This window comes from Sitophilus oryzae, unplaced genomic scaffold, assembly GCF_002938485.1.
Source record: "Sitophilus oryzae breed Bouriz unplaced genomic scaffold, Soryzae_2.0 scaffold_815_pilon_pilon, whole genome shotgun sequence".
In the NCBI taxonomy this organism is placed as follows: Eukaryota; Metazoa; Arthropoda; class Insecta; order Coleoptera; family Curculionidae; genus Sitophilus; species Sitophilus oryzae.
The window spans coordinates 7,496,899-7,521,339 of NW_022147434.1; the positions used below are offsets into that span (position 1 = coordinate 7,496,899).

General features: G+C 33.5%; 1 protein-coding gene across 1 annotated transcript in view; it reads right to left on the reverse strand.

The window, feature by feature from the left end:
* The window catches only part of LOC115889481 (multidrug resistance-associated protein 4-like), a 69,733-nt gene that overhangs the window by 16,554 nt on the left and 28,738 nt on the right, over window positions 1-24,441 (reverse strand). The window contains exons 4-14 of the mRNA XM_030909486.1: window positions 15,085-15,295; window positions 10,692-10,917; window positions 8,240-8,396; window positions 8,057-8,187; window positions 7,832-7,996; window positions 7,618-7,781; window positions 7,422-7,561; window positions 6,143-6,458; window positions 4,396-4,581; window positions 1,290-1,465; window positions 892-1,089 (exon numbers count right to left, since the gene is read on the reverse strand). Coding sequence (XP_030765346.1) covers window positions 892-1,089; window positions 1,290-1,465; window positions 4,396-4,581; window positions 6,143-6,458; window positions 7,422-7,561; window positions 7,618-7,781; window positions 7,832-7,996; window positions 8,057-8,187; window positions 8,240-8,396; window positions 10,692-10,917; window positions 15,085-15,295 — 2,070 coding nt within the window. The remainder of the gene's footprint in view (window positions 1-891; window positions 1,090-1,289; window positions 1,466-4,395; window positions 4,582-6,142; window positions 6,459-7,421; window positions 7,562-7,617; window positions 7,782-7,831; window positions 7,997-8,056; window positions 8,188-8,239; window positions 8,397-10,691; window positions 10,918-15,084; window positions 15,296-24,441) is intronic.

A 24,441-nucleotide genomic window follows, 5' to 3' on the forward strand; every position in this document is an offset into this window, starting at 1 on the left:
TATTTATTCCTGAATAAATAAAGTATACCTTTTTTTCTAAAAAGTCGATAATCAAAAAAAATCAAATTGTTTTTTTGGCGGGCACTGTATTAATATAATTATTATTCTTACACATGTCTAGAATGTAGAATGAGTGAGCGGGGGGGAGGGGGGTTAATCACTGCGACCTTAAAGATCTATCGTGCCCCCCTTCCTTGAGTCATCACACAGTCTATAACCAATCATACCCCTGTTGTAGAGGGGATAAGGTATTCCCATCCTCCTCTGACAACAGTTCTTCCTCCGAGGGTACACACCCTTCCACATTCTACATTCTACACTTGTCTATAGGCTTGGTGCATTCTCCGCCGGTGCTGCCACCATCGAAGAATATCTTAAGCAACCGGCATATACAAATACACATATTATATAATTATTCTGAAAGCGTTAGGCAGTATAATTTGTGATCTAAAAATAAAAAAGTAAATATTTTGATATCTTCAGAAGCGGAAGGTCTAACTTTAATAATTATAATTTATTATTCAAGCTAATAAAATTTTTTAGATAAGTTCAACTAGGATAACTACCTACTACGCGAAACAGGGTTACATCACACAAACCTCTCGTACCTGAGTGTTTTATAGTTTCAATAACTGCACTACATATTAAAAACTAAAATATTTAAATATCATGACAAAGCCACGATTTTAATATTATTTCAATGTGATCAACATCGGAACTGCGTGAAATAACCTAACCTAACCAAAAACTTCTGATCTCTGCCGCATCAAGCGCTGCGGTCAAAAAATTTCAACTGAAATGCACCAAGTCTATATGACATGGCGTGCTCGCTTACATTCTTATAACATGATGATATTTTAGATAATCTTATATTTAAATTCTACAACTTACCTTGATAACGTTAGAATTATTGATGCAATTATTAAACCAGTATAGACAGAAATATAAGTTTTCGTCTCTAACCCTTCTTCATAAGGTAGAGTGGAATTGAATACATTATTAAAAACAGAGGTATCATTATCTAAGGCAGTAAAATTTGTAGATTCGAACGTTAAATTCGCTGCTCGCTTTTCCTCTTCTGTATTTGTCCTAAAATATTCAATAAACGATCTTTGATGTGCACATGAAATATACAGTGTGTTGGAAAAGGTAAAGTTTCGACAGACACCAAATTCTTTCACCAGACAGATTATCTTAACATGATAAATACTAATGTGTGCATATACACATATTCTCTAACATCTGCTTGTATTTTTTTACTATTCTAATAACGAATCATACAGACTTACCAGTTGGTTACCCACAAATCTGATGCATTATTCGCAGTTTGTGCAATTACAAAGAGAATAATTAGAACTACTAAAGTGCATACAGAAGTACCAGACTTAAAATACTCCACGTAAGTCGATGATTTTAAGGCACCTCTTTCTAACAGTTCTTCAGTTTCTTCAGGATCATCCCAACTCTAAAAGAACAATTACTTAATGAACCATACTTTTGAAAAAAAAATACTTTATTATAGCCTATTATAACTTTTCTCGATTGTTTCTAAAATAGTAAACAGCCTCTACACTATCTCCAGAAAACTTTGCTGGAAATACTTTCTGAAGTAAACTCAAATATAAGCCCGTGTTAAAAAATTAGTTCCCACGTTTCCTGGAATAGAACCATATAGATCGAGATTAACAATAAAAACAAATCAAAGAATCACGGCGCGTCTCGGTCTATTTCAGGAAACGTGGGAACTAATTTTTATAACACGGGTTTATATTTATCGTACTATTTCGTGAAATAGCACGAAGCAATCAAGCTAGGTCAAACGTTGTGGCGACTTAAGAAAAATAAGTAAACATGGAGTAGTAGGAATAAATATTATTAATTTGTAATATCATTACAGTGTAATGTAATACCACTATATTCAATTGATATAAAAAATCAAAAACAGTGCATTTAAAAAATAGTTACCCATAGTAGATTAAATTAGCTATTCCTCTAAGGTTACAAACGAATATTTAGTTTTAATCATTGTCTAACATTATTAATTACAATATAGTAAAAAAATATATATTTCCAAATCTTAAAATCGTTAAACTGCAGGGCAATGGGCAATACGCAGTGACTAACCGTTCTGGCGGTCCGCCTTTTATAGGTTATAATCCACGGTGTTAAACTATTTAAAAAATGATCTAATTATTTCTTATTTTCGAATGGGTTGGTATCAAACCATGTTATTATTATATATAAAAGTATCTTTTACAGTTTTCTCTTAAAACAAGAGAACAGTGCTTTTTAAAAATGTCCGTGTACCGTACTTTTGTTCACATCGGGTCAATCAATAATTTTCCCAATCAGCTCGATATATTGATAATGTTACCAGTATTTCTCATCAAGCAATACTACTCTTATATTAATCAATTAAAACCGTAAAACATATCATTAATGGAGTGCTTTAAGCCCTTATGGGATACAAACCTCGGAATTCATTTACTGTAAACGATTTTTTATAAAACTTTTTGCATTGTATTGTTAATAAGATATATTACAAAGTTTACCCATTTAAATTCGTTACTTTCACTTTAGTATTTAAATAAAAACACATATACAAATGCATACATACGAGATGGCTCGTATTCCGCAAAAGCTCTGTATCAGGATTCCTATTTGATATTTTTACTCAAAACCTTTTACAAAATATGTGTTTAATGGTAGTTCACACCAGGTGTAGTACAGGGTGACTCAAATATATATCTATATTTGTTTAGTTCAGTAAATTTGCTATAAAATTGCGGCCCCAAAAATACCTTAATACCATAGAGTATACTAAGTGGGGTTTGAATTATGACCACAACCATAAGGACGTCAATCTAGACGTCCAGGAACCTTCGTATGAGAACTTCTAATCGAGACGATCGAGTCGTAAGTTTATCGCTAAGAAACCGCCCTTTGCCAGCTTTTCAAATTGATAATGAATAATTGCACTTAAAAAACGTACATAACTAACGGACTATAAGAAGAAGATTAAATGAAGCAAATCTTATGCTTCGGGACCAGAACTTACTTAGATGTGTTGACTTGGTCCAAAAGCAAAGGCATGGATGGTCTTAATGTAAAAATTACGAAAAAATGTTAGTGTCTCCTTCAAAAGCGAACGAATATTTCCAACAAAAATAAAGTTAATGAGATGAACCAAAAAACAAACCATCGAGAAAGGATGTATCTAGATGATAAGATGATTTTTAAATTTCTTGCGGTTTTACCATATTCTACAGGGTATTTCAAACTTTCATCAAAATATCAATATTTTGTTTTCCCTCCTATAATTAACAGATGGGGAGTTTCATTTTTAATTTAAAAAAAGATGTAAATGCTTTATATTGACTTACATAAGCTCACAAAATTTCACTTCAATACAAACTTTTGTTCTCTTTGCAAAAACTGCGTCGTATATGTCGCGCCGCCCTGTATAAATCGATTTCAATCAAAATTTCAATGATTAGAATATAAGCAGAATAGGTATAGCTTATGTATTGGATTTATTTACTTCAATAAATGTACTTAGAAAAAGAATTTAAAAAATCAAAAAATTAAGAAGGAAATAATTAAGAAACTAAAATTACTAAAATAAAAAATTAAAAGCAACGAAAAAAAATGGGTAACATTTTAGTATTTTATCTATAAAACACAATACTGAAGGTTTCACATTAATACATTCACAGTAGTTGAATTCCGAGGTAAAAGTCTCTGGGCACTCCACTACATATACAATTTTATATACTAATTCATTATAATAAAATTAAATCATAAAAATATTGTAATTATATTCCTGCAGTTTAAGTGAAAAGTTTTGTTCTTAAATATCTACTATATATATATTACATAAACGCGTGTTGAAATATTAATTTTGCGAAATATGTATCAACATAAAACGATGTAATTAACGAAATATCACCGTAACAACAGCTATATTAGAAACGTCTAGGTTTACTTATTTCACTGAGATTAATGAAAAAAAGTCCTTTGCCTCGGGTACGGATATCGCCACGTTTTGAAATAGCTCAAAACAAAACGAAATCGAACGAGGCAACAGGAAACGCCAAAAAAATCCCCCAACGCCCTCCTCACGAGTGGTTTTCAGGCGCTTTTAAGAATCGAGAAAGTAAGTCAATAAAATCGCAGGCTAGACAACTGGAAATAAACCAAAATGCGCCAAAGTTGGGCGGCGAAACGCGACGTTGACCTGCTTCGAAGAGTTCTCCGCATAGTGTAGAGTGTGTTTTAGAGTATATGAAATCTATAAAAATGTATTAAATCGCATTTTAATATTTCTTTGTTTAGAAAAATCTTTATAGAAATGAATGGTTAGACAGTAAATATAAATAACAAACTTAATCTTACAGCTAATGAAGCAATGGATTGCAGAGCCAACTGTAACCCTCTATCTCTATCTTCAACCTTCGGAGTTTGCTCCCTTTCCAATTTGTGTTCAGCAGCTTGCTGTTGATGTTGCTGTTCAATTTCTTTTGAAAGAACCGACAATTGTTCTTCTAGTTCTTCATATGTACCCATTTTTTCTATAGAACCCTTAAATATATTATTTTTGTCAATATATTATATTTGTTGCAATAAATAATATTACTAAGTAAAAAAAATGCCAATAATCTGTCCAACGAAAGGATACTTATAGAGTGTTTGTCATCAGCCAGCATAATATACAAAATTAAACTGACGCCGTTTCGCCCGTACAGTATCGTGTTTTTAAAGTGATAACAAATCAAATGAGATTAAAAATTTTAAATACCATTTAAACAGGGTGTTTCAAGAAACGTGCCATCTCTCGTAGGGATATTTATTATCACTTTCTTTTGGGGAATTTTGGGGACAAAAGTTACTATAAGTGCAACATATTTTAATGCTAAAAAAGTGTCATGTTCACCAACGACATGTATATCGGTTATCACTGAAACATTTTTCTAAAAAAACATGTACGTGTGCGCCCCTGACTTTTTTTCTTTTGTTAGCAAAATTGTGTAGGTTGTTTAATGCCCATTAAAAGTTGTATCTTGATATTTTGTCGATTTCGCGCTCCTTGATGAGTTAAACGAAATTTTATTAATTTACTTTAACCCAAGTCTAAGAGAAACCTTCAAAAATTTCAGTGTTATAAATTTTAATAAAATTTAGTAATAAATTAGATTAAATAAATAATTTATGAATTTTATTTTTATTTTATTAATTGTGATTAATAAAATTGCAGTTGTTTCATCATTAAAGTAAAAACGACAAAATATCAAAATACAACTTTTAATCGACACTAAACGTCCAACACAATTTTGCTAACAAGAAAAAAGAAAGTCAGTGGCGCACATTTTTTAAGATAATATTCCAGTGATAACACATATGCGACGAGACCTCAGTGCTGAACTTAGAACTCGAATGGCCAGTGTTACTCTATGGATGTGAGAGCTGGACACTGGATTCGCAGACCGAAAAGAGAATAGAAGCCTTCGAAATGTATGTGTACAGACGAATGCTGCGAATTTCATGGGTACAAAGGATCACCAACGATGAAGTACTCCAGCGCATGCAGAAACAAAAAGAGATACTGAATACCATCAAGGAAAGAAAAGTGCAATACCTGGGTCATGTGATGAGAGGTGATAGATACGAAATACTGCGCCTCATAATAGAGGGCAAAGTGCAAGGGAAAAGATCAGTAGGAAGACGCCAGAACTCATGGCTAAAAGATTTAAGAAGATGGTTTGAACGCTCGTCTGCGGAAATCTTCCGGGCTGCAGTTTCCAGAGCCACAATTGCCATTTGCATCGCCAACCTTCGGCAGGAGAGAGCGTGATAAGAAAAAGAACACATATGCACACTTTTTAGCATTAAAATATGTTGCACTTATAGTAACTTTTATCTACAAAATTTCATTCAAATCGTTAAAAACATTTGGAAGAAAATTATAACAAATCAAAAAAAATTAAGACTAGCCCCCTGTAGCTACGAAACGAAGCAGAATCGGTTTTTTGAAGTACCCTGTACCGTATCGAAACTATTTTCGGGATATACAATCATAACAATATTAAAAATCAATCAATAAAATAAATGACATAATTAAATAGAATTATCGTCTTCTACTTACATTATTCAAAACCACAATGAGATCAGCTCCTTTAAGGAATTGCACTTGATGCGTGACCAGTACTCTCGTTTTTCCTCTCAAATGTCCCTGGATGCAACCTTCGAAGAGCTGTTTGGCTACGTGGGTGTCAACGGCGCTTAGAGGGTCGTCCAAAAGATAGATGTCGGCATCCCTATATACTGCTCTTGCTAGAGCTACTCTAGCCCTTTGACCACCGCTCAATGCAGAACCTCTTTCGCCCACAGATGTACGATCACCATGCGACAGCAGATCAAAATCGCGCCGAAGAGTACACGCTTGCACTGCTCTCTTATACCTAAATATTAGATACAATAACTCAATAGATATTTGGCATATATATTCAATACCAATTAAACTTTTAGTTACGTAATCAAGGGCGCAATTTTTAAATTCATTGTTGCCAACCATGGACATATTCGGCGCCGGACCAGACTAACTGGAATTTAAATTTCCCGCTGGGGATTCAGGTGGTAGCTCTGCTGTAAAAAATGTCAAGTTGACGCATTTATTTATTTACTTCTCGACATTGTCATTCGTTTTGATACTTTAGTTTTGTATTACGAGTTTTTGTTATAAATAAATTTGTTGTAATACTCTCGCTTAATTTTTTTTACTAGCAGACCTTGCAGTTGAACATTGTTCTTTTTAGAACCTCTTTTAGTGCGAAGTGTACAAGATAGCTTAATAGCCGTAAAAAATGCATTGCAATTTTATTAGAATATTTTGAACGGGAAAACGGTAGTAATGGCGCTTTATGACCCTTAAGTGCTGTTAAGGTGAGTTTTGTTGATGTAAATAATAATTGTTTATATATGTTATAAATTCGTTTCCTCAAATATTTTGATTAAAAGAAAATATGTAAAAGTGGGCAACGCTGTGCCGGTCAAGCTTAATCACGTGACTAAAAGTTTATTTGATATAACTATATCATTATAATTTGTTGTGTGTGTTCTATCAATCTGTTCTTTCTAAATATTAGAGTTAAAAAACATAATGAATAAAGAAATAAATGAAGAATAAATTCATATTTTGTAATATATGCACTTTATGATTAAAAAGTTTTATGATGAAGCCCATATGATCATAGAAAATCCATTGTTATAGAAAATTATCATTAGGCTGTTTGATCTATGGCATTCTCATGCAACGATTATATAACAAAACATATCATCTGGAATAACTTATTTTGATTTTTTTACCGTATTTTTTATTTTAAATCGGAGACCTAAAAATAATTTGTTAACTTGAAAAATCTTACCTCTCCTTATCATAAGCTTGACCAAACAATATATTCTGTCTAATACTAGAAACAAATAACCAAGGATCTTGAGATGCATATGATATATCTCCCACAACTTGCAATTTACCACTGGATATAGGTAATTCTTGAAGCAGTACCTAAACAAATTTAAATCAATAATAATATTCTTTGGTCTAATACAGTAATTACTAACCTGCAATAGCGAACTTTTTCCTGACCCAACTGGACCAACAACACAACACAGCGTGCCTGGCTTTAGTTCCAAATTAATTTCTATTAAAGTTTTAATAATAGGATTTGGTGTCCAGCTTGCAGTGGCATCTGATAGTTTTACCAAACCAGCATTTTCAGGTTTACCTAAAAAAAGAAAACTAAAAAAACGCCAAGTTAATAAGTTAATTCATTACTTTCAACATTTGAGGTATCAACGTTTTCCTCTAGGAAGAGGAAGTCTTCTATTCTTTTAATTGACACTTTGCATTCTTCATAAGTGGATAAAGCTAGAGGAAAGTATGTCGCCATAAACAATTGTACAGTGTTTAAAAGCTGAGCAACAGAAAATACAACATCACCTGAAAATTAGAGCATTCTTATATATCCAAAAAGCGAAATTCTGGTTCCTGAAACAATACCTGTTATATTATTTCCCAATAATACATAATTTATCACAGCTATATACAAAGTTGCTCTTTCGGTAAAAATCATGAGAGCTAAAGAGGCACCTTTAATATACGATGTTTGTTTCACTACGTCTATTTCTAATCTATAACAATAGAATATTATTTTTACATCACAAAACTTTTGAACAAACCTACTTTCGCGCTAGTTCTACAACCTTTTCAAAAGGTTTTTCCCAAGCATACATTTTAATAACCTGTATACCGGAACAAATTTCACTCATCAATTTTACCCTGTTATCAGTCAGATGGGCTATTTTAGCCCTTAAAATGCCTTGTCTTTTGGACAAACAACCTACAACAAAATAGTTATTTTAGCTTTTATTATTTTTCCCTAACAATTTAGTGAGCTAATAGGAATGCATATATTTTAGATGCGTTCAAAAATAGTTCGGTAATTGCTCGAGCTCATTTGCGCTGTAGTTTATATACCATCCAATCGAAAAAGGCGTCAGAGTTGGCATGTAAGTGAAGATCGTTATAACTTTGTACGAAAAATTATATGATGCCATTGCTCGTCGTTTCCAAGCCAACTTGCCGATCCTTTTTTCGACCTACAGTATTCTACATCTGCAAGCTATGTTGTTGAAACTGGAACACATTTTAGAAACCGCGCTACAAACTCGTTTTTGATCCATCGGGCTTCGACTTAACAATTAAAAAATATATATATATTCCAATGTAATTTCTCATAAGAATTGTTTATCCATCATCAGACCATTTATGAAGAGTTATTAGGGTTATGGTTTATTTATGTTTTTTTTAAGGTGAAACATCTCTTATGAGAGTTTATTTGAAAAAGTGGTCACGAAATGGGAAGAATAAGGGTTCACTAAATTACCACAGTGGCGCTAACAAGTAATAAGGGAGCGCACTGAACTTAGCTGTTATAAATAAAGTTTGTCAAAAAGAAATGCCATACGTGCCTTCAGAAATCGGATATTTATCTACTTCTTTTTAATTATTTCCTGTTTTGTCGACAACAATAATTATTTTTGAAGCCTCTTTCAAATGTAGAACGTTTGCTACAGCAGCGCCATCATAGTCTTCCCCCTTTTATGACCACTTTTGAATACACGAATATATTTCTGCTTTTGTATAACTCAACGATTCTGCTGTTGAGTTGCAAAAGGATCCTTCAATTTGATTCTTTTTATTACAAATAAAAGATAAAATTCATAATTGAGCATAGAAAAAATAGATAACATAGCATAGAATAATAGATATCATAGAATTGAAACACTTGACAAAAAATTAAATTATTGATATGCCTCAATCCATTACCATTACCCGGTCTAGTGATGTAAAGGGTAATATTACCGTTAATGTTGTTAATATTACGTAATATTACCGCAAGATCGGTAAAATTAGAAATATTGTTTTTTTTTCCGTTCTACTTTTTTTCATTTGCTCTAAAATAAGTATGTTGGCTGTATACACTTTAAATTTACCATCGTCAACAGCCTCAACCAAAAGAACCTTTAGTACCTACATATTGATTTGTTTGTGGAGAATGGCCTACAAATCTTTAGACTAGTGGAGAAACTCACCAGAGCAGGCGAAAAAGTTCATAGTGCCGTATGATTGAATAAAAACGGCGTCAGCGATGGCTATGAAATGAAGATCCCTGTTTTGTATCCCCCATTTTGTATGTAAAATTATATGGGAAATGTTATCGATCGTCATTTCCAATCCAACTGGACGCCGTTTTTTTCGATCATACGATACTATGAACTTTTTCGCCTGCTCTGGTGAGTTTCTAACAAGGCATTGTAAGCTGAATAGGCGTCTAAAGCCAATGGCGGACGAAGCCATGTATGTCGGTTATGTCGGTGCGACAGCTTGGCAAATATGCCATTCTCGGTAACAGGCGATGACAGGCCATTGCCAGAGGGCTACATGGAGTCTCCAAGATGCTAGACTTTGTAAAAAGAATAGGACTGTAGAATGTAAGCTAAAGTTCAGAAGAGAACCACAAGAGATCTGGAAAGGTCGCAATGCATCGGGACACACAACGGGATCACAAACCACCTCGAAGAATCTAATCTAATCTATGGATTTATTCACCGGCCAAGAAGAAACAGACTTACCGTAGAAAGCGGCAGAGAACTTACTTATATTGCCCATAATTATAAATTACTTAATGGAGAAGAACATCCAAGAATGCCATCAGCTGCTGAGAAAGATATGGAAGAAGAGGTGAGAAAGATATGGAAGAAGATATGGAGGAGAGAAGATATCGATTTCTAAGTAATAGACTTGACTCAATTAACGAAAGAAAAAAAAAACAACCAGATAACGGGATTGGGGATAATTTACCATTATCCGCTCTATTACCGTTCTATAATATAGACCACTCTGTCTCTGACTAGTTTAAAAGACGTTCTTGCCTTTTTTTATAATATTTTTACAGTTTTGAATTAAAAAAAAATATTTAAAAAGCTGTTTTTTATAAATTACCAATGTTACAGTAATACTACCGGTAATTTTACATCACTAAACCGGTCCCTAATGTAAGCCATAGATGGCAAAATATTATATCCTATTTTGAAAAATGAGGTTGGCCAATCAGAGGACACGTCAAACTCACCTTGAATTATTACAGCTTGGACTGTAATGGCTGCCATGGCCGGCAAAGCTGCCATTCCTATATAACTGTACATAATATATAATGCAATAGCACTTTGTATAGGCATAATCCAAAAATAGTGGTAAAACCATGAGACCATATCAAATCTTATAACATCGTTTGACAGCAAGTTGACTAATTGACCTGCCGCTGTTTTACCCAGCGAAGCTTGGTTCAATTTTAAAAGCTAAAACATGAATAAACCTGTATTTAAAAAGAAATAATATTGTTTTTATTTATATTAGTAAAAAATATTAAAACATTCATAATAATTAAACAAAAGTAGTATTCTATTGTTTAAAAAGAGAAATAATACAGACATTTTTATGTATGTAAAGCTATTTAGAAATCATATTAAATGCATTATAGGTATTGGATCAAAAATCAGAATTGTATTGTTAAAAATTGTTAAACTATTTTCATATTAAATATACAAATAAAAAGTTGATATAATGATAACTAGTTAGTGGTACTTCGTTTAATTATTGTTGTTTAAAATGGAAATGTATCCCATTGCATTGTTAAAAATTAGAGGTAGTGACCAAATAAAGAGTAATTCTATTAAACAGGCGGAGGAAATCCTTATAAAATTATAATTAACTCTAATAACTTCATGATTCAATCATTCAGGCGACTTACCACAACCAATTTACTTTTACTCGGAGACTACATTAGAAAAAATAATATAAATTAAACATGTTTTAAATCAAATCAGAATATAATATATTTTTAAAGTAATTCTCATATACAATATGATCGAAAAAAAAACAGCGTCAGCCCTAATGGCTATGAAATAAAGATCTGTCATTTTATATGTAAAGTTATATAGGGAATGTCATCGTCATTTCTAAGCCAACTCGGTGCATTTTTTTTCGGTCGTACGGTATTTAAGGATACAGTATGACCTCGGATTGTCTTTACAAGAGGAAAACCTTTTTTATTATTGGGATATTAATGGCAAAACGCATTCTTCATAAAAATTTTGCTTGTTCTAAAATGCTTTAATGCCGTTTATACTTTTCCAAATTTCCATACCGTTTTAGAGAAAATTAGAAAAAAAACATAAAAATATTGTGGAATTCCTAAATGGTTATTATTAATTTTGATAATAACGTCATATTTTTTGATGTTGTTAAAGTATTCCATTTTTTGATAACTACTATCACCCTATTCGTAGCATTAAACCAGTTTAAAGAATATTAATATATCAGTTGACCCACTCTTCGCCCGTATCAAAATTCCTCCCGCCGCTCCCCGCCTGTCTTGTAGACTTGGGTCAGTCTACATCCGTTGCTCGACGTGTACACAGCGTTCCAAGTTTATTTTAGTTTTGTTTTCGGTCCGACGCATAGGGTGAACCAAAAATGGTGTTTTAGTTGTTTTGTTCGAATTGTGAATAAAATGTCTACTAGAAATATTTGTGCAGTGGATGGTTGTGAAAGTAGAATGACAGAAAATATATCGTTCTTTAGGTGCCCAAAAGATGAAGGAAGGTATGTGCTTATATAGTATAGGATATTACTTAAGTATATAATAATTATTATTAAGTATATAATAATTAAAGTATTAGACATATTAAGTATATTATAATTATGGAAACCTAACTATAAAAAAACGGTTTTAAAAATATACATATAAATTAAGAAAAGATTTTACTCGAAATATGCACAAAATATTTATTTTTAACAATTAGTTTATTATTTTAGTAGATATTTTAGAGTAGTAGTAGATATTTTACTATTATGTTTTGGATTTTGCAGTATTTACCGGTTTGCAAAGTGCATATTAAATTATTATTTAAGATATTTGCATTTTTATAAATAGCATGTTTTATTTTTTAGATGTTTGTATTTAACTTTAACTACCTACCTGGAAAGTCCAAATTTTATCGTCAGGTAATAAAAATACGTGCATACAACTTCTTCTGCTATTGACAAGTTTTTTAGAGTTTTTACTAAATTTTATGTAACAGTAAATATAACAATTGACGAGCATATGGGAAAAACGATGAGTATCCAGAAATGATATATGTTCAGGAAACCGTTTTTTTTAATTGAAATTACGCATGGACTTTTATATCCGAGTTTATATCGTTTTTCCTATTTTTAAATGCCTGTTTCTATGTGGCCGTTATCGATATTCCCGTTTATTTAGGTACCAAAAGGTGTAGCTTTTTGGTACTTTCATTATTTTTTTTCAGTTTTTACTAAATTTTATCGAACAGTAAAATTTATTACACAATTAACTACTAACAGTCATAATTACTGTTCATGATAATCATAAAATTTAGAAAAAATTCCAAAAAAATTGACAATGGCAACACAAGTTGTATGCAAAGGTACTTTTATTACCTTACGATAAAATTTGGGCTTTTCGGGTAGGTAATTAAAGTAAAATGCAAACATCTATAAAGCAAAACATGCTATAATTTAAGAAATATGCAAATTATTATTATATATATTAAAAAAATTAACTTATTATATTTATTTAGTATACATTTTTCATATGGGGTTTCCATAATAATTATTAATAATAATTACCCTATTGACAATTCCATATTACAAAGAATTAGGATAGAATAATATATCTAATATTTTAATATTAATGTATATTTAATACTAAATACTAATAAATATTGATCAATTATTAAAGACGCCTAAAACTGTTAATCAATAAAACTAGTACTGTATTTTTATTTTTCTACTTGCTATATTAAAATTCCTTAGTATTTTATACGGCCAGCGTTCTGACTGATAAAATAGCACTTCCGCTGCACCCGGTAAACGTACAAATTTTTTGTCACCTCGACGGGTCACGGGCCGCCTTTGAAGCCAAAATAACAATAGAATTTCTTAGAGTGGGCCAACTGATATATTAATATTCTTTAAACTGTGATTAAACTAAATAAATTTTGTATGCTTCTTTAACATTTTAAAACAGCAAAACATGTGAAGTTAAAAAGATTTTTATCAACAAAAATTTATCAAAGAATGAAAACGAAATAGTATTACCTTTTGCCTTTTGATTTTTAGGAAATTTTTTTTCTAATTTTCTCTAAAACCGTATGGAAATTTGAAAAAGTATAAACGGGATTAACAATTTTAGAACAAGCAAAATTTTTTATAAAGAATGAATTTATCTCGTATTGTCGATAATAAAAAAGTTATTTTTTAGTTCAGTTTATTCTTGTAAAGACAATTCGGAGACATACTGTATAAAACCTTTTTTAATTCGTGTTACTTTAAAATTATAAAAATGCTGTATATCAATCTTCAAAATTATTCTTATGTCATTATGGTTAATGTGTAGTACTTCTGGACTATTAAATAATTAAAAATTCAGGAAGATTTATTACAATACAATTTCTCAAAAAGAAATATTGAAGATGAAAAATGATGATAATTCTACTAAATATTTGGTTGTGATTAATTTCCTCAAGTTATCAAATTTAGATTAGAACTTTTAGAAAATTACGGAAATAAGCGGTAATATATCAAACACTTAACTGAACTATGAAAGCACGTTTCTGTAACTATTATTAGTATTATCAACAGATCTGAAATCAATCTAAAATTATCTTAAAACTTAGTATTAATCATCTACTAATCATGGTAAACATAGCTAGCAAAACATGCGTCCAGAGTTTGTAAAAGCTTATTGTGTATTGTGGTTGATATGTGTAATTTTCTATCCAAAAGGCATGTAGAGACATTTTTGGCAATTAATTATATAAAATGATTCGTCCTCTATGATAAGAGCAAATATTTTATGTAAAAAATCATCTGTAGATGTAATTGGAGACAAATCATATATAGAGATGTAAAAAATACATAATTTATTTAAGGGTGGTAGATAATGTTTCGTTTGAAATAAAAATTTCAGATAATTATATCACTATTGACAATTATATCACTTAAACAGCGTTTCGAATAGTTATGTCACTTTCAGTTATCAAATAGATACTAAAATTTAATATCATAAGCTACCAATTTATACACAAGTTGTAGCTTATTCAACCATAAACGCCCTTGAGATGGTACAAGAACTCCTATACCTGTACTATATTCCATATTTCTTTAAACGTTAATGTACGGAGCGATCATCAATAATTGAATTAGTTGGCTATTCTGATTTTGCTCGTTGGAATAAAAATAAATTTAAAAAAAATGATGTTAATGAATTGACATAACATAATTTGCTAACATTTTTTGATGTATAATTTGTTTAAGTTACCAATCATTAATACTAAAATCAGAGAAGCTAAAATCCTCTAACACAGTATTGCCAACTATTTCAATCATTGTTAATAGCTCTGTAAATTATATTGAAGATTAATTTCAATTATATAACTCACTTTTCTGTATATCAGTGAACAGGCTGCTACTCGGACTCTCATTCCTATCCTTTGGACACCCATATTACAATAATGTTCTAAAACAATTCTAATAAAAGAGAGACCCACTACTGCGCTACCTAACAGCCATCCTTGTTCGATATGCAAAAAGCTCTCCTTTGGATTATTGTAAAATTTGATATATTCGCCTAGGACGATGGGGATTACCATTCTATAAAGAAAATCACGTGTTAAATTATCATAATTAACAATTAATATGAAAGCTAATTATATGTTTGAAGTAAGAATGAAAATTAATAAGTGTGGGTATTTATTAACTTTGATAATTATCTTAATGATAAAAAATCTATAAAGATACAAAATGATCCTTAATTGATAATAAGAAAATGTTGAACAGTTTAAATGTAATATCTGCATTCCAAAAAAGGTGACTGCACTTGCTTAATGACATTGCAACGTCATTAAGTACCATTCATCTTCGGTTAAAATATTTCTACTAGCTGACCCGGCAAACGTTGTTTTGCCATATAAATCTTTTTTATGAGACAACAGTCATTTTTATTCACGGGGTTGAAAATTACTGAATTACTAATATCACTACTAAAAAATAGGAGTTGATCGTAGAAGAGTGAAAATTTAGGGTTGTATGTATTTTTTAATGCCACGCCAAAAAAAATAAACAACTTTGTCCAAAAAATAAATTGGGGTGGACCACCCTTATCATTTAGGGGTATTAAAATAGATAACAACCTATTTTCAGACCTACTGAATATACATATAAAATTTAAAATGGGTTAAGCCGTTTCGGAGGAGTATCGTTTTTAAAACTGTGACACGAGAATTTTATATACAGGGTGGTCCAAACTGTATTCCGGAAACTTCGGCGACGTATTCTGCAGATATAAATAAGTAAAAAAGTTCTTATAAATGTATGTCCTAAAATGATTAGTTTCGGAGATACAGGATGTAGAAGTTTCATTTTTATTTCGATTTTTTCCAAATAATCTCCAAAGTAACGTCAATATTTGGATGAAAATTGGTGTCTGGAAGTTTTTTGACATGAGAAATTTGATTTCGATCAATATGGCTCAATATGGCTCCTATTTGTAGAGGGCGCCACCTATGTATTTTTTAACCTGTTTGACAGAAACTGTTTTATCATCATTTTTTCGCAGAAAAATTTATGATTAGTTTAAAAAAATAAAAAGTTCCCAAATTTCTCATTTCAATCAAATAACTATCTACTCAACATGTTTATTTTTAGTCAATAATGACATGTATTGACTATTTCCATTGTAAATATCTTGAGAACGGTTGCTCGTAGCGATTTTTACCAAGAGACATTTTTTACGTAGAAAATCACGGAAAAGTATATTTTTTCACTCAATAGTTTTATACAGGTACGGAGAAAAAGCTTTACTCTTCAAAACAGTTAAAACACATGTAGGTGGCGCCCCCTACAAATAGGAGTCATTTTGACATTAAAATTTCTCATGGCAAAAAACTCCCAGACACCAATTTTCATCCAAATATTGACGTTACTTCAGAAATAAAGAAGACAAGACAAGACTTCTCAAGACAAACTTGAGACAAATTGTCCACACCGTAAGGACAAAAGTACAACAAAGTCAAAAGTTTAGTTGTTGCGAATGAGTTTTATTAACCATGTGTGATTTCACTGGTCTCCTGCTGTTGGCAGCACACGCCATCCACACTGCGCCAACAACTTGTCGTAAAATATACGAACAAAACATAGACACTTTGATCTTTACCGACTCGAGACGGGACATTGAAAAGTCCCCGAAACTTGAAACGAAACAAAAATGAGACAAAAATATATGCAGAAATGTACAGGATTTGTCGCAATTTTGTCGTAAAACATGAATGTTTCTGTCTTGTCGCTGTTTTGTCTGCTTGGTCTGCTTGGTCTGGACCCGGCATTAGATGTGTAATATGATTACATTGAATTAATTTAGATTCAGTTTTGTTATGAAATCACCTTGAAAAACAAAATTTAAACTTATATCTATATTTATCTATCCTTAAAAATTAAAAGACCCACATTTTTCTAATTACGTACCTTGAAAAAATTACTAAAATAAATTTGAATTAAAGAAACGCTATAAAACTGACATTAATTAAATGTTACTTAGTTCTTTACTGAATAGTACAAATACTAAAATACATAGGCCATAAGCTATTTTTTCGAATATATTTTAATATTTTCTAAAATCTAGAAATAATTGTGTAATCAAAAGAATATTCTTTCCATATTCTACAGTCCTTTTCTGCGGCATTTTTTCAAATTTTTATTAGCTACTCTATATATTACTACTAGCAGATACTGTATAGTCAGCGTGTCCCATTTTCGTGTATTTTATGGACTTTCTCGTTTGTGAGTAAAGCTAGGTTTCTTAGTTCCCCTTTAAGGGGTGTAAAGCTAGTTCGCCTCCCCGTGGTGCACCCTGGATAGCGTTGTAAAACGTGAACTAATTGAACTAGCACTAACTGGCAGCCAGACAATCAGAACGATCTCCTGGCTATCAAAGGCACATCACTACTCGATGACACAGACGACACGAAATGTATCAGGACCCTGTATCAGGATTTGCCAATTAAATGTGGAAGGAATAAGCAGGGCCAAATGTGACGTCCTGCAGAAGATCCTGACCGAAAACGACATCGACGTCGTTGCCATTCAGGAGACACATACGGAGAATGAGGAGCAGCTTACGAAGAGGGGTAAGATATGTGGCTACGATCTAGTCGGGGCCACATACCACCACGCTTATGGTGTGGCAACTTATGTGAGGTCCAATATCGAAAATGTTCACTTGCACTCAACATCTTCCAACAACATACATGTCAAAAGTTTAGTTGTTGCCAATGAGTGTTATTAACCATGTGTGATTTCACTGGTCTCCTGCTGTTGGCAGCACACGCCATCCACACTGCGCCAACAACTTGTCGTAAGGTAAGGTACGACGTGGTAATCCAAATAGAACCAATCTAATAACCGAATAATCCAAATAGAATCCAAATAGGAGATTACACCATAAATAACACGTACAAACCTCCGGCAGTCCCATGGCCACCACAAGTTCTACTACCATTGCAACGTCCATCTATCTATGTAGGTGATTTCAATAGCCATCATACGCAATGGAAATACAGAGATAACGATGAAAATGGCGAGGCACTTGTAGATTGGGCGGATGAAAATAACATGTACCTTGTATTTGACGCAAAGGATAGAGATTGCTTTTTTTCGGCGGCCTGGAAACGTGGGTATAATCCGGATCTTTGCTTCGTGACCACAGACAAAGATAACATACCAATAAGAACATCTCGTAAAATCCTACCAGACTTTCCACATAGCCAACACCGACTGCTTTAATAGAGATTGGAAAAACTATCCCCTTGGTAATATCTTTCCCTCGACCACGGTGGAATTTTCAGAGAGCAAACTGGGAAATGTTCTCTAATAGTCTGGATAAGTGCCTGAGGTGGATCCCTCCTAGAGCAGATTCATACACGAGATTTGTAGCTGCGGTCGTAAGCTCCGCAAAGAAGGCCATACCCGGAGGATACCGCAAACAATATATCCCAGGATGGGACGAGCAATGCGAAACCCAATACCAGGCATTTCTCGCTAGCAACGACCAAGAAATTGCCGACGAGTTGCTGCACAGTCGTGACGCGGCCCGTCGAGGGCGATGGGTGGAAACCGTTCAGGCATTGGACTTCAAGACTTCTAGTAAAAAAGCCTGGTCTCTTTTAAGAAAACTAAGGGACGGCAACAAGAGCGCCCACAAAGACACACCAATACCTCCAAACAAGATAGCCTCCCATATAGTGTCAACCTCGAAAGCTCCGAGAGATAGAACTCACACAGCTCAGATTAGGCGCGAGCACACAGCGCTAAAATCTACTTGTGACGACCAAACGGAATTTTCCCGGCCATTCTCGTTTGACCAAATAACCATTACTCTCAAGGACGTAAAAACCGGGAAAGGCACCTGGATATGACGGAATCCACCAAGAGTTTCTACTGCACTGTGGAAAATATGCAAGAAGCTGGTTAGCAAAATTCTTCATAGATATCATAACACACAGCATAATACCTCAACAAATGAAACGATCAAAAATCATCTCCCTATTGAAGCCAGGAAAGCCGAGCGAAAGCTATCGCCCAGTGGCATTGCTGAGCTCAATCTATAAGCACTTAGAATAACTTCTGTATAACTGCATTGCCACCAAAATAATTGAGACAGTTCCCATAGAACAGGCCGGGTTCCGCCCTGCGCGCAGCTGCACAGATCAGGTTATGGCACTAACAACATACATAGAAGCTGGCTATCAAAGAAAATATTTAAAACAGCAGCTATTTTTATAGATTTGTCTGCAGCCTACGACACTGTCTGGAGACATGGCTTACTATACAAACTCGGCCAAACAATCCCTTGTTTGAGAACTCTCCGACTTATAGATAACATGCTCGCTGACAGAAAATTCCGGGTAGTAATGGGAGAACAAACAAGTGCCCAAAGGATCCTAAATAACGGTTTACCACAGGGCTCCGTCCTGGCCCCATCGCTGTTCAGCTTGTATATCGCTGATATGCCTCACACATCCTCCAGGAAGTTGGGATATGCAGACGATTGGGTCTTGGCGACGCAGCATAAGAACTTTGAGGTAATGGAGGCAACTTTGTCGTCTGACTTGGTGACCTTAAGTACATATTTCCGTAAATGGAGACTGCAACCAAACCCTAGAAAAACCGAAGCGACATGCTTCCATCTCTGTAATAAATCGGCAGGCAGACGACTTAACGTCCGTTTCGAAGGAAATCGTCTCCAACATAACGAGTATCCAAAGTATCTTGGAGTCACATTGGACAGAACGCTCACCTATAAGCGGCATCTGGAAAACACTGCAGCCAAATTAAAGACGAGGAATAATATCCTTCACAAGTTGTGTGGTACTACCTGGGGATCCTCGGCTGACACGCTCCATACATCAGCTCTTGGACTGGTATACTCAACAGCAGAATACTGCGCCCCGGTCTGGATGAATAGCGCTCATACGAAGAAAGTCGACGTGCAGCTGAATAACACGATGCGAATTGTCAGCGGGACTATAAGAACAACCCCAACACATTTTCTGCCTATCCTGAGTCATATTCCACCTGCGCATCTGCGTCGGAACAATGCTCTCCTCCGGGAGTACAGGAAGGCAAACAACAACCCCCAGCTCCCTATACATCGTGACATACCTGACTTGGAGATGGATAGGCTTCGATCCAGACACCCAACAATGAAAACAGCCAAGGAATTACATAACATGGGCTTTAGTCTAGTAGAGTCCTGGAAAGAACAATGGCGAGAGACATGTCCTGAGCACTGTCAAGCCCTCCCCTGCATCACCAAAAAACCGCCTGGGTACCAGCTGCCTCGCAAAACATGGTCATCCCTCAACAGAATACGCACGAACCACGGAAGATGTGCAGACTCTCTTCACAGATGGGGTAAGATACCATCACCCAGATGCGACTGTGGAGCCGACAGACAAACCGTACGCCACATAGTGGAGGAGTGTGAGATAAGAGCTTACGGTGGAAACTACTCCGATTTCCTGACTGCTGATGACGCTGCAATAGACTATATACGTAATCTTGACGTTTGTATTTAATCTCACTGTATTTGTTTCCTGTTGCGCGTATTTTGTTTGTGATATACCGTGTTCTTTTTATATTTATATATTTTATATCTTTTTGTATTGTTTATATTTTTACGTGTATTATTTTGTAATATCTGTTAAACGATGTGCTTGCCATACGATAAATAAATCTTAGTTCCTGAAATACACTCGGTTATCCTATAAACCTTTTATAACTTATCGAAAAGGTGATAACTGAGTTCCGTAGAGTTTTTCACGTAGAATCCAGTGTAGAAACATGACTCAAACTTATATATTTTTTAAACAGGATACCCTGTATATTTTTTATTTTGTCTTATACAGGGTGTCCCAGAAATAAGTGCAAGTATTTTAACTGATTTATACTTCAACCCCAGAAACACGCCTATGAGGTTTATTTCGCGAAAAAAGAAATTTGAAAATTCGAAATTTTTAGAAAAATTTTTTGGATTTTTTTTTAGTTTTTAGTTAAAAAAACATAATTTCCTGATAATATGGCAACATAGGTATTAGATTAAATTTACAAGAAAGAAAATTCAGAAAAGATCTAGTGGTTCTCAAAATTTTAGCAAAAAATCATTATTTTTGGAAATTTTCAAAGTAAATTAACTCCGTTATTTTAGACTTATTTGATAAACGATAAAGGGAAAATATGTTTCTTTTATCGAGATCTACCACCCCTTAAAATACTTGTACTTATTTCTGGGACACCCTGTATATGAGGTAAGAAATGCAATATTTAAATTTTTAACGTAGGCAGCCGGTTTATATTAGGTTTGAAAAAATAAAATAAAGCTAGTAATTATTTAAAATAATTTTTAGACACTCTGTAAAAGGTAGTATAATTTTTATTATTGCAACACAATAACTGATCAATAAATAAACTTCAGTAAATAAATTTCCATATAGTCCATTTAGAAAAATACAACTTTGATATTTTTTATTTATTTGGGACACACTGTATCTTGTAAAAATATTTTTAAATTGTAACTCTAATAGTCCTTCAACGAACCCAAAACTTACAATTTGTAAAAATCTAATCGTTAAGCTACAATACTCCGTCTCGTATGTGGTGAACAACCCTGTATATGAGGTAAGAAATGCATTATTTAACTTTTTAACGTAATCAAAAAAATCGAATAAATATTTAATTTCTAGACGTCAATTTTTTTTTACTTTTTAACATAAATCAACTTAGTTTAAAAAGAAGTGTCTAGTCCTAGCCGTCAACTATTAAGCTTGACCAATCAGGTTGGTTAGCGTGGTTATTTGGAGTGTGTTAATTCATTTGTGTTTGTCAAAAACTCTAACGTGATTGGTCGGGCTTAACAGTTGCCTGCTAGGGCTAGACACAAGTGTTTAAAAGAGTATTATTATTTTATTTAATTAGTACGTCATGTCAAACAGAATGAATTTGTGCAGCTTTTAGATAACACGCTGTCAATTAGAGTTATAGATATTTTTTATGCACTTGTGCAATTGAAGAGTGGAAATACGAAAGGGTTAGAATACGTTACTGGCCAAAATTATTTTTTCGAGATAAATGAGAAAAACACAGTACTACTGAAAATAGTAAATTTTTAGAATTAGACGCTTTCGCTTGGCACTTGTAACTTTTGCTAGGACATGCAGCTTCCCCTAAGAGATGCAAGACCTTGTCATTGGTGGGGAAGCTCCTGGTCAGGTGCTGGGGGGAATCCCCCCTAGCACTTGGCTTGGTCTAAGAAGCATCTCACTCATCGTCTTGTCCCTGACTGTAGTGTCGTGGCCAGGAAATTGCACCAAGACATATAACGATACCGGGCGGGGCTACGGACAGCCTCAACCTTGGGGCACCGGGGGGCACCCCATTGTATTTTACCCCTTACTTCTACATGCGGGACTCTGTAGAAGTGGACCGACTGTCCCTAGCGACTCATAGAAACACTATGAGATCTAGTAATAATAGTAATAAAAACATCACCGGTGAAGCTATGGGGAAACCCCCTAGCGACACTGGGAACAGTAACAATGACAGTTCCAAGGGGCCAAACCCAAAGAGAACTACAGGAGAGGTGGCTGACACTTGCGTGAGACCATCCTCCGCAAGTGGCATACAGGCTACCACCTCCTCCAAGGGTCGGGAGCCTACCTCCTACCTCTAAACCCAACAGGCGACACAAGCTACCGTTTCGTCTACCCAACCTGGGTCATAGCTCTTCGACTGTGAGGGACACGGGTCTCCGTAGGAAGTCCTGGGACTGTATGATGAGTTATAACTCAATAAAGGGGGACACAATAGATCTCTAAAGTCGCAGAGATTAACCCCCTCCCACTTATTCTAAATTCTAGAACATGCAGCATGGTATTTATTACGTTTCTAATGCAATAACTTAATATAGAAAAATTTGGCACTTTGGTATTTCCACTCTTCAATGTCGTCGAGAAATTAAATATTTATTCAATTTTTTTGATTACGTTAAAAAGTTAAATAATGCATTTCTTACCTCATATACAGGGTTGTTCACCACATACGAGACGGAGTATTGTAGCTTAACGATTAGATTTTTACAAATTGTAAGTTTTGGGTTCGTTGAAGGACTATTAGAGTTACAATTTAAAAATATTTTTACAAGATACAGTGTGTCCCAAATAAATAAAAAATATCAAAGTTGTATTTTTCTAAATGGACTATATGGAAATTTATTTACTGAAGTTTATTTATTGATCAGTTATTGTGTTGCAATAATAAAAATTATACTACCTTTTACAGAGTGTCTAAAAATTATTTTAAATAATTACTAGCTTTAAACGGCAATAACTTGTTTAATTTAAATATAACACCCTGTATATTTTATGAGAATCAGTCATCAATCATATATACCCATGGAATATTGGCATTTTAGATTGTTTTTAAAACAACAAATGTACAAAATGTACAGGCTAGTAATATTATCTTTGTTCGGGTTCTTGTTATTACCGATTCTGCGGTATGCGCTCTGTATCTTGTAAAAATATTTTTAAATTGTAGCTCTAATAGTCTTTCAACGAACCCAAAACTTACAATTTGTAAAAATCTAATCGTTTAGCTACAATATTCCGTGTCGTATGTGGTGAACAACCCTGTATATAGTTTATTTTTTTATTTATTTTTATAGTTTTTTTTCTTTGTTCTTTGTATTTTTTTGCTTCCGATGACGGAAAGACTTTCCGAAACGTTAAGCATTTTTTTGTCCGTTAGGCAAATTTGTTCATTAGTAAGCTACTGCTGACAATTAGTCTCCGTTGGATTAACGCAGCAGTGTTTACAAGAAATAACTATTTTATTTTGTAGATTTTCTTCCAATAGCGAAATACCCATAGGCAGGGTTCGGAAAACTACATGTTACTTTTAAAAACTACATAAACTACATTATATGTAGTTAATGTAGTTTATGTAGAGAGTGTAGTTTATGTAACATATGTATGTAACTTTCAAATGTCAAAGGTATGAGGTGAGGTTATAATAAGTTAAAGCTTTAGAAAACACATAATGTATTTAAGAAAACAGAAGAAATATGGCTTTAAATATAACCATTTACATCATATTATTTAGACTCTTCATATAAAGTAAAATTATTCATAATATCAGTAGGTAGTTTATTAACGTAGTTTTCATGTAGTTAACGAACGGGAAAAGAC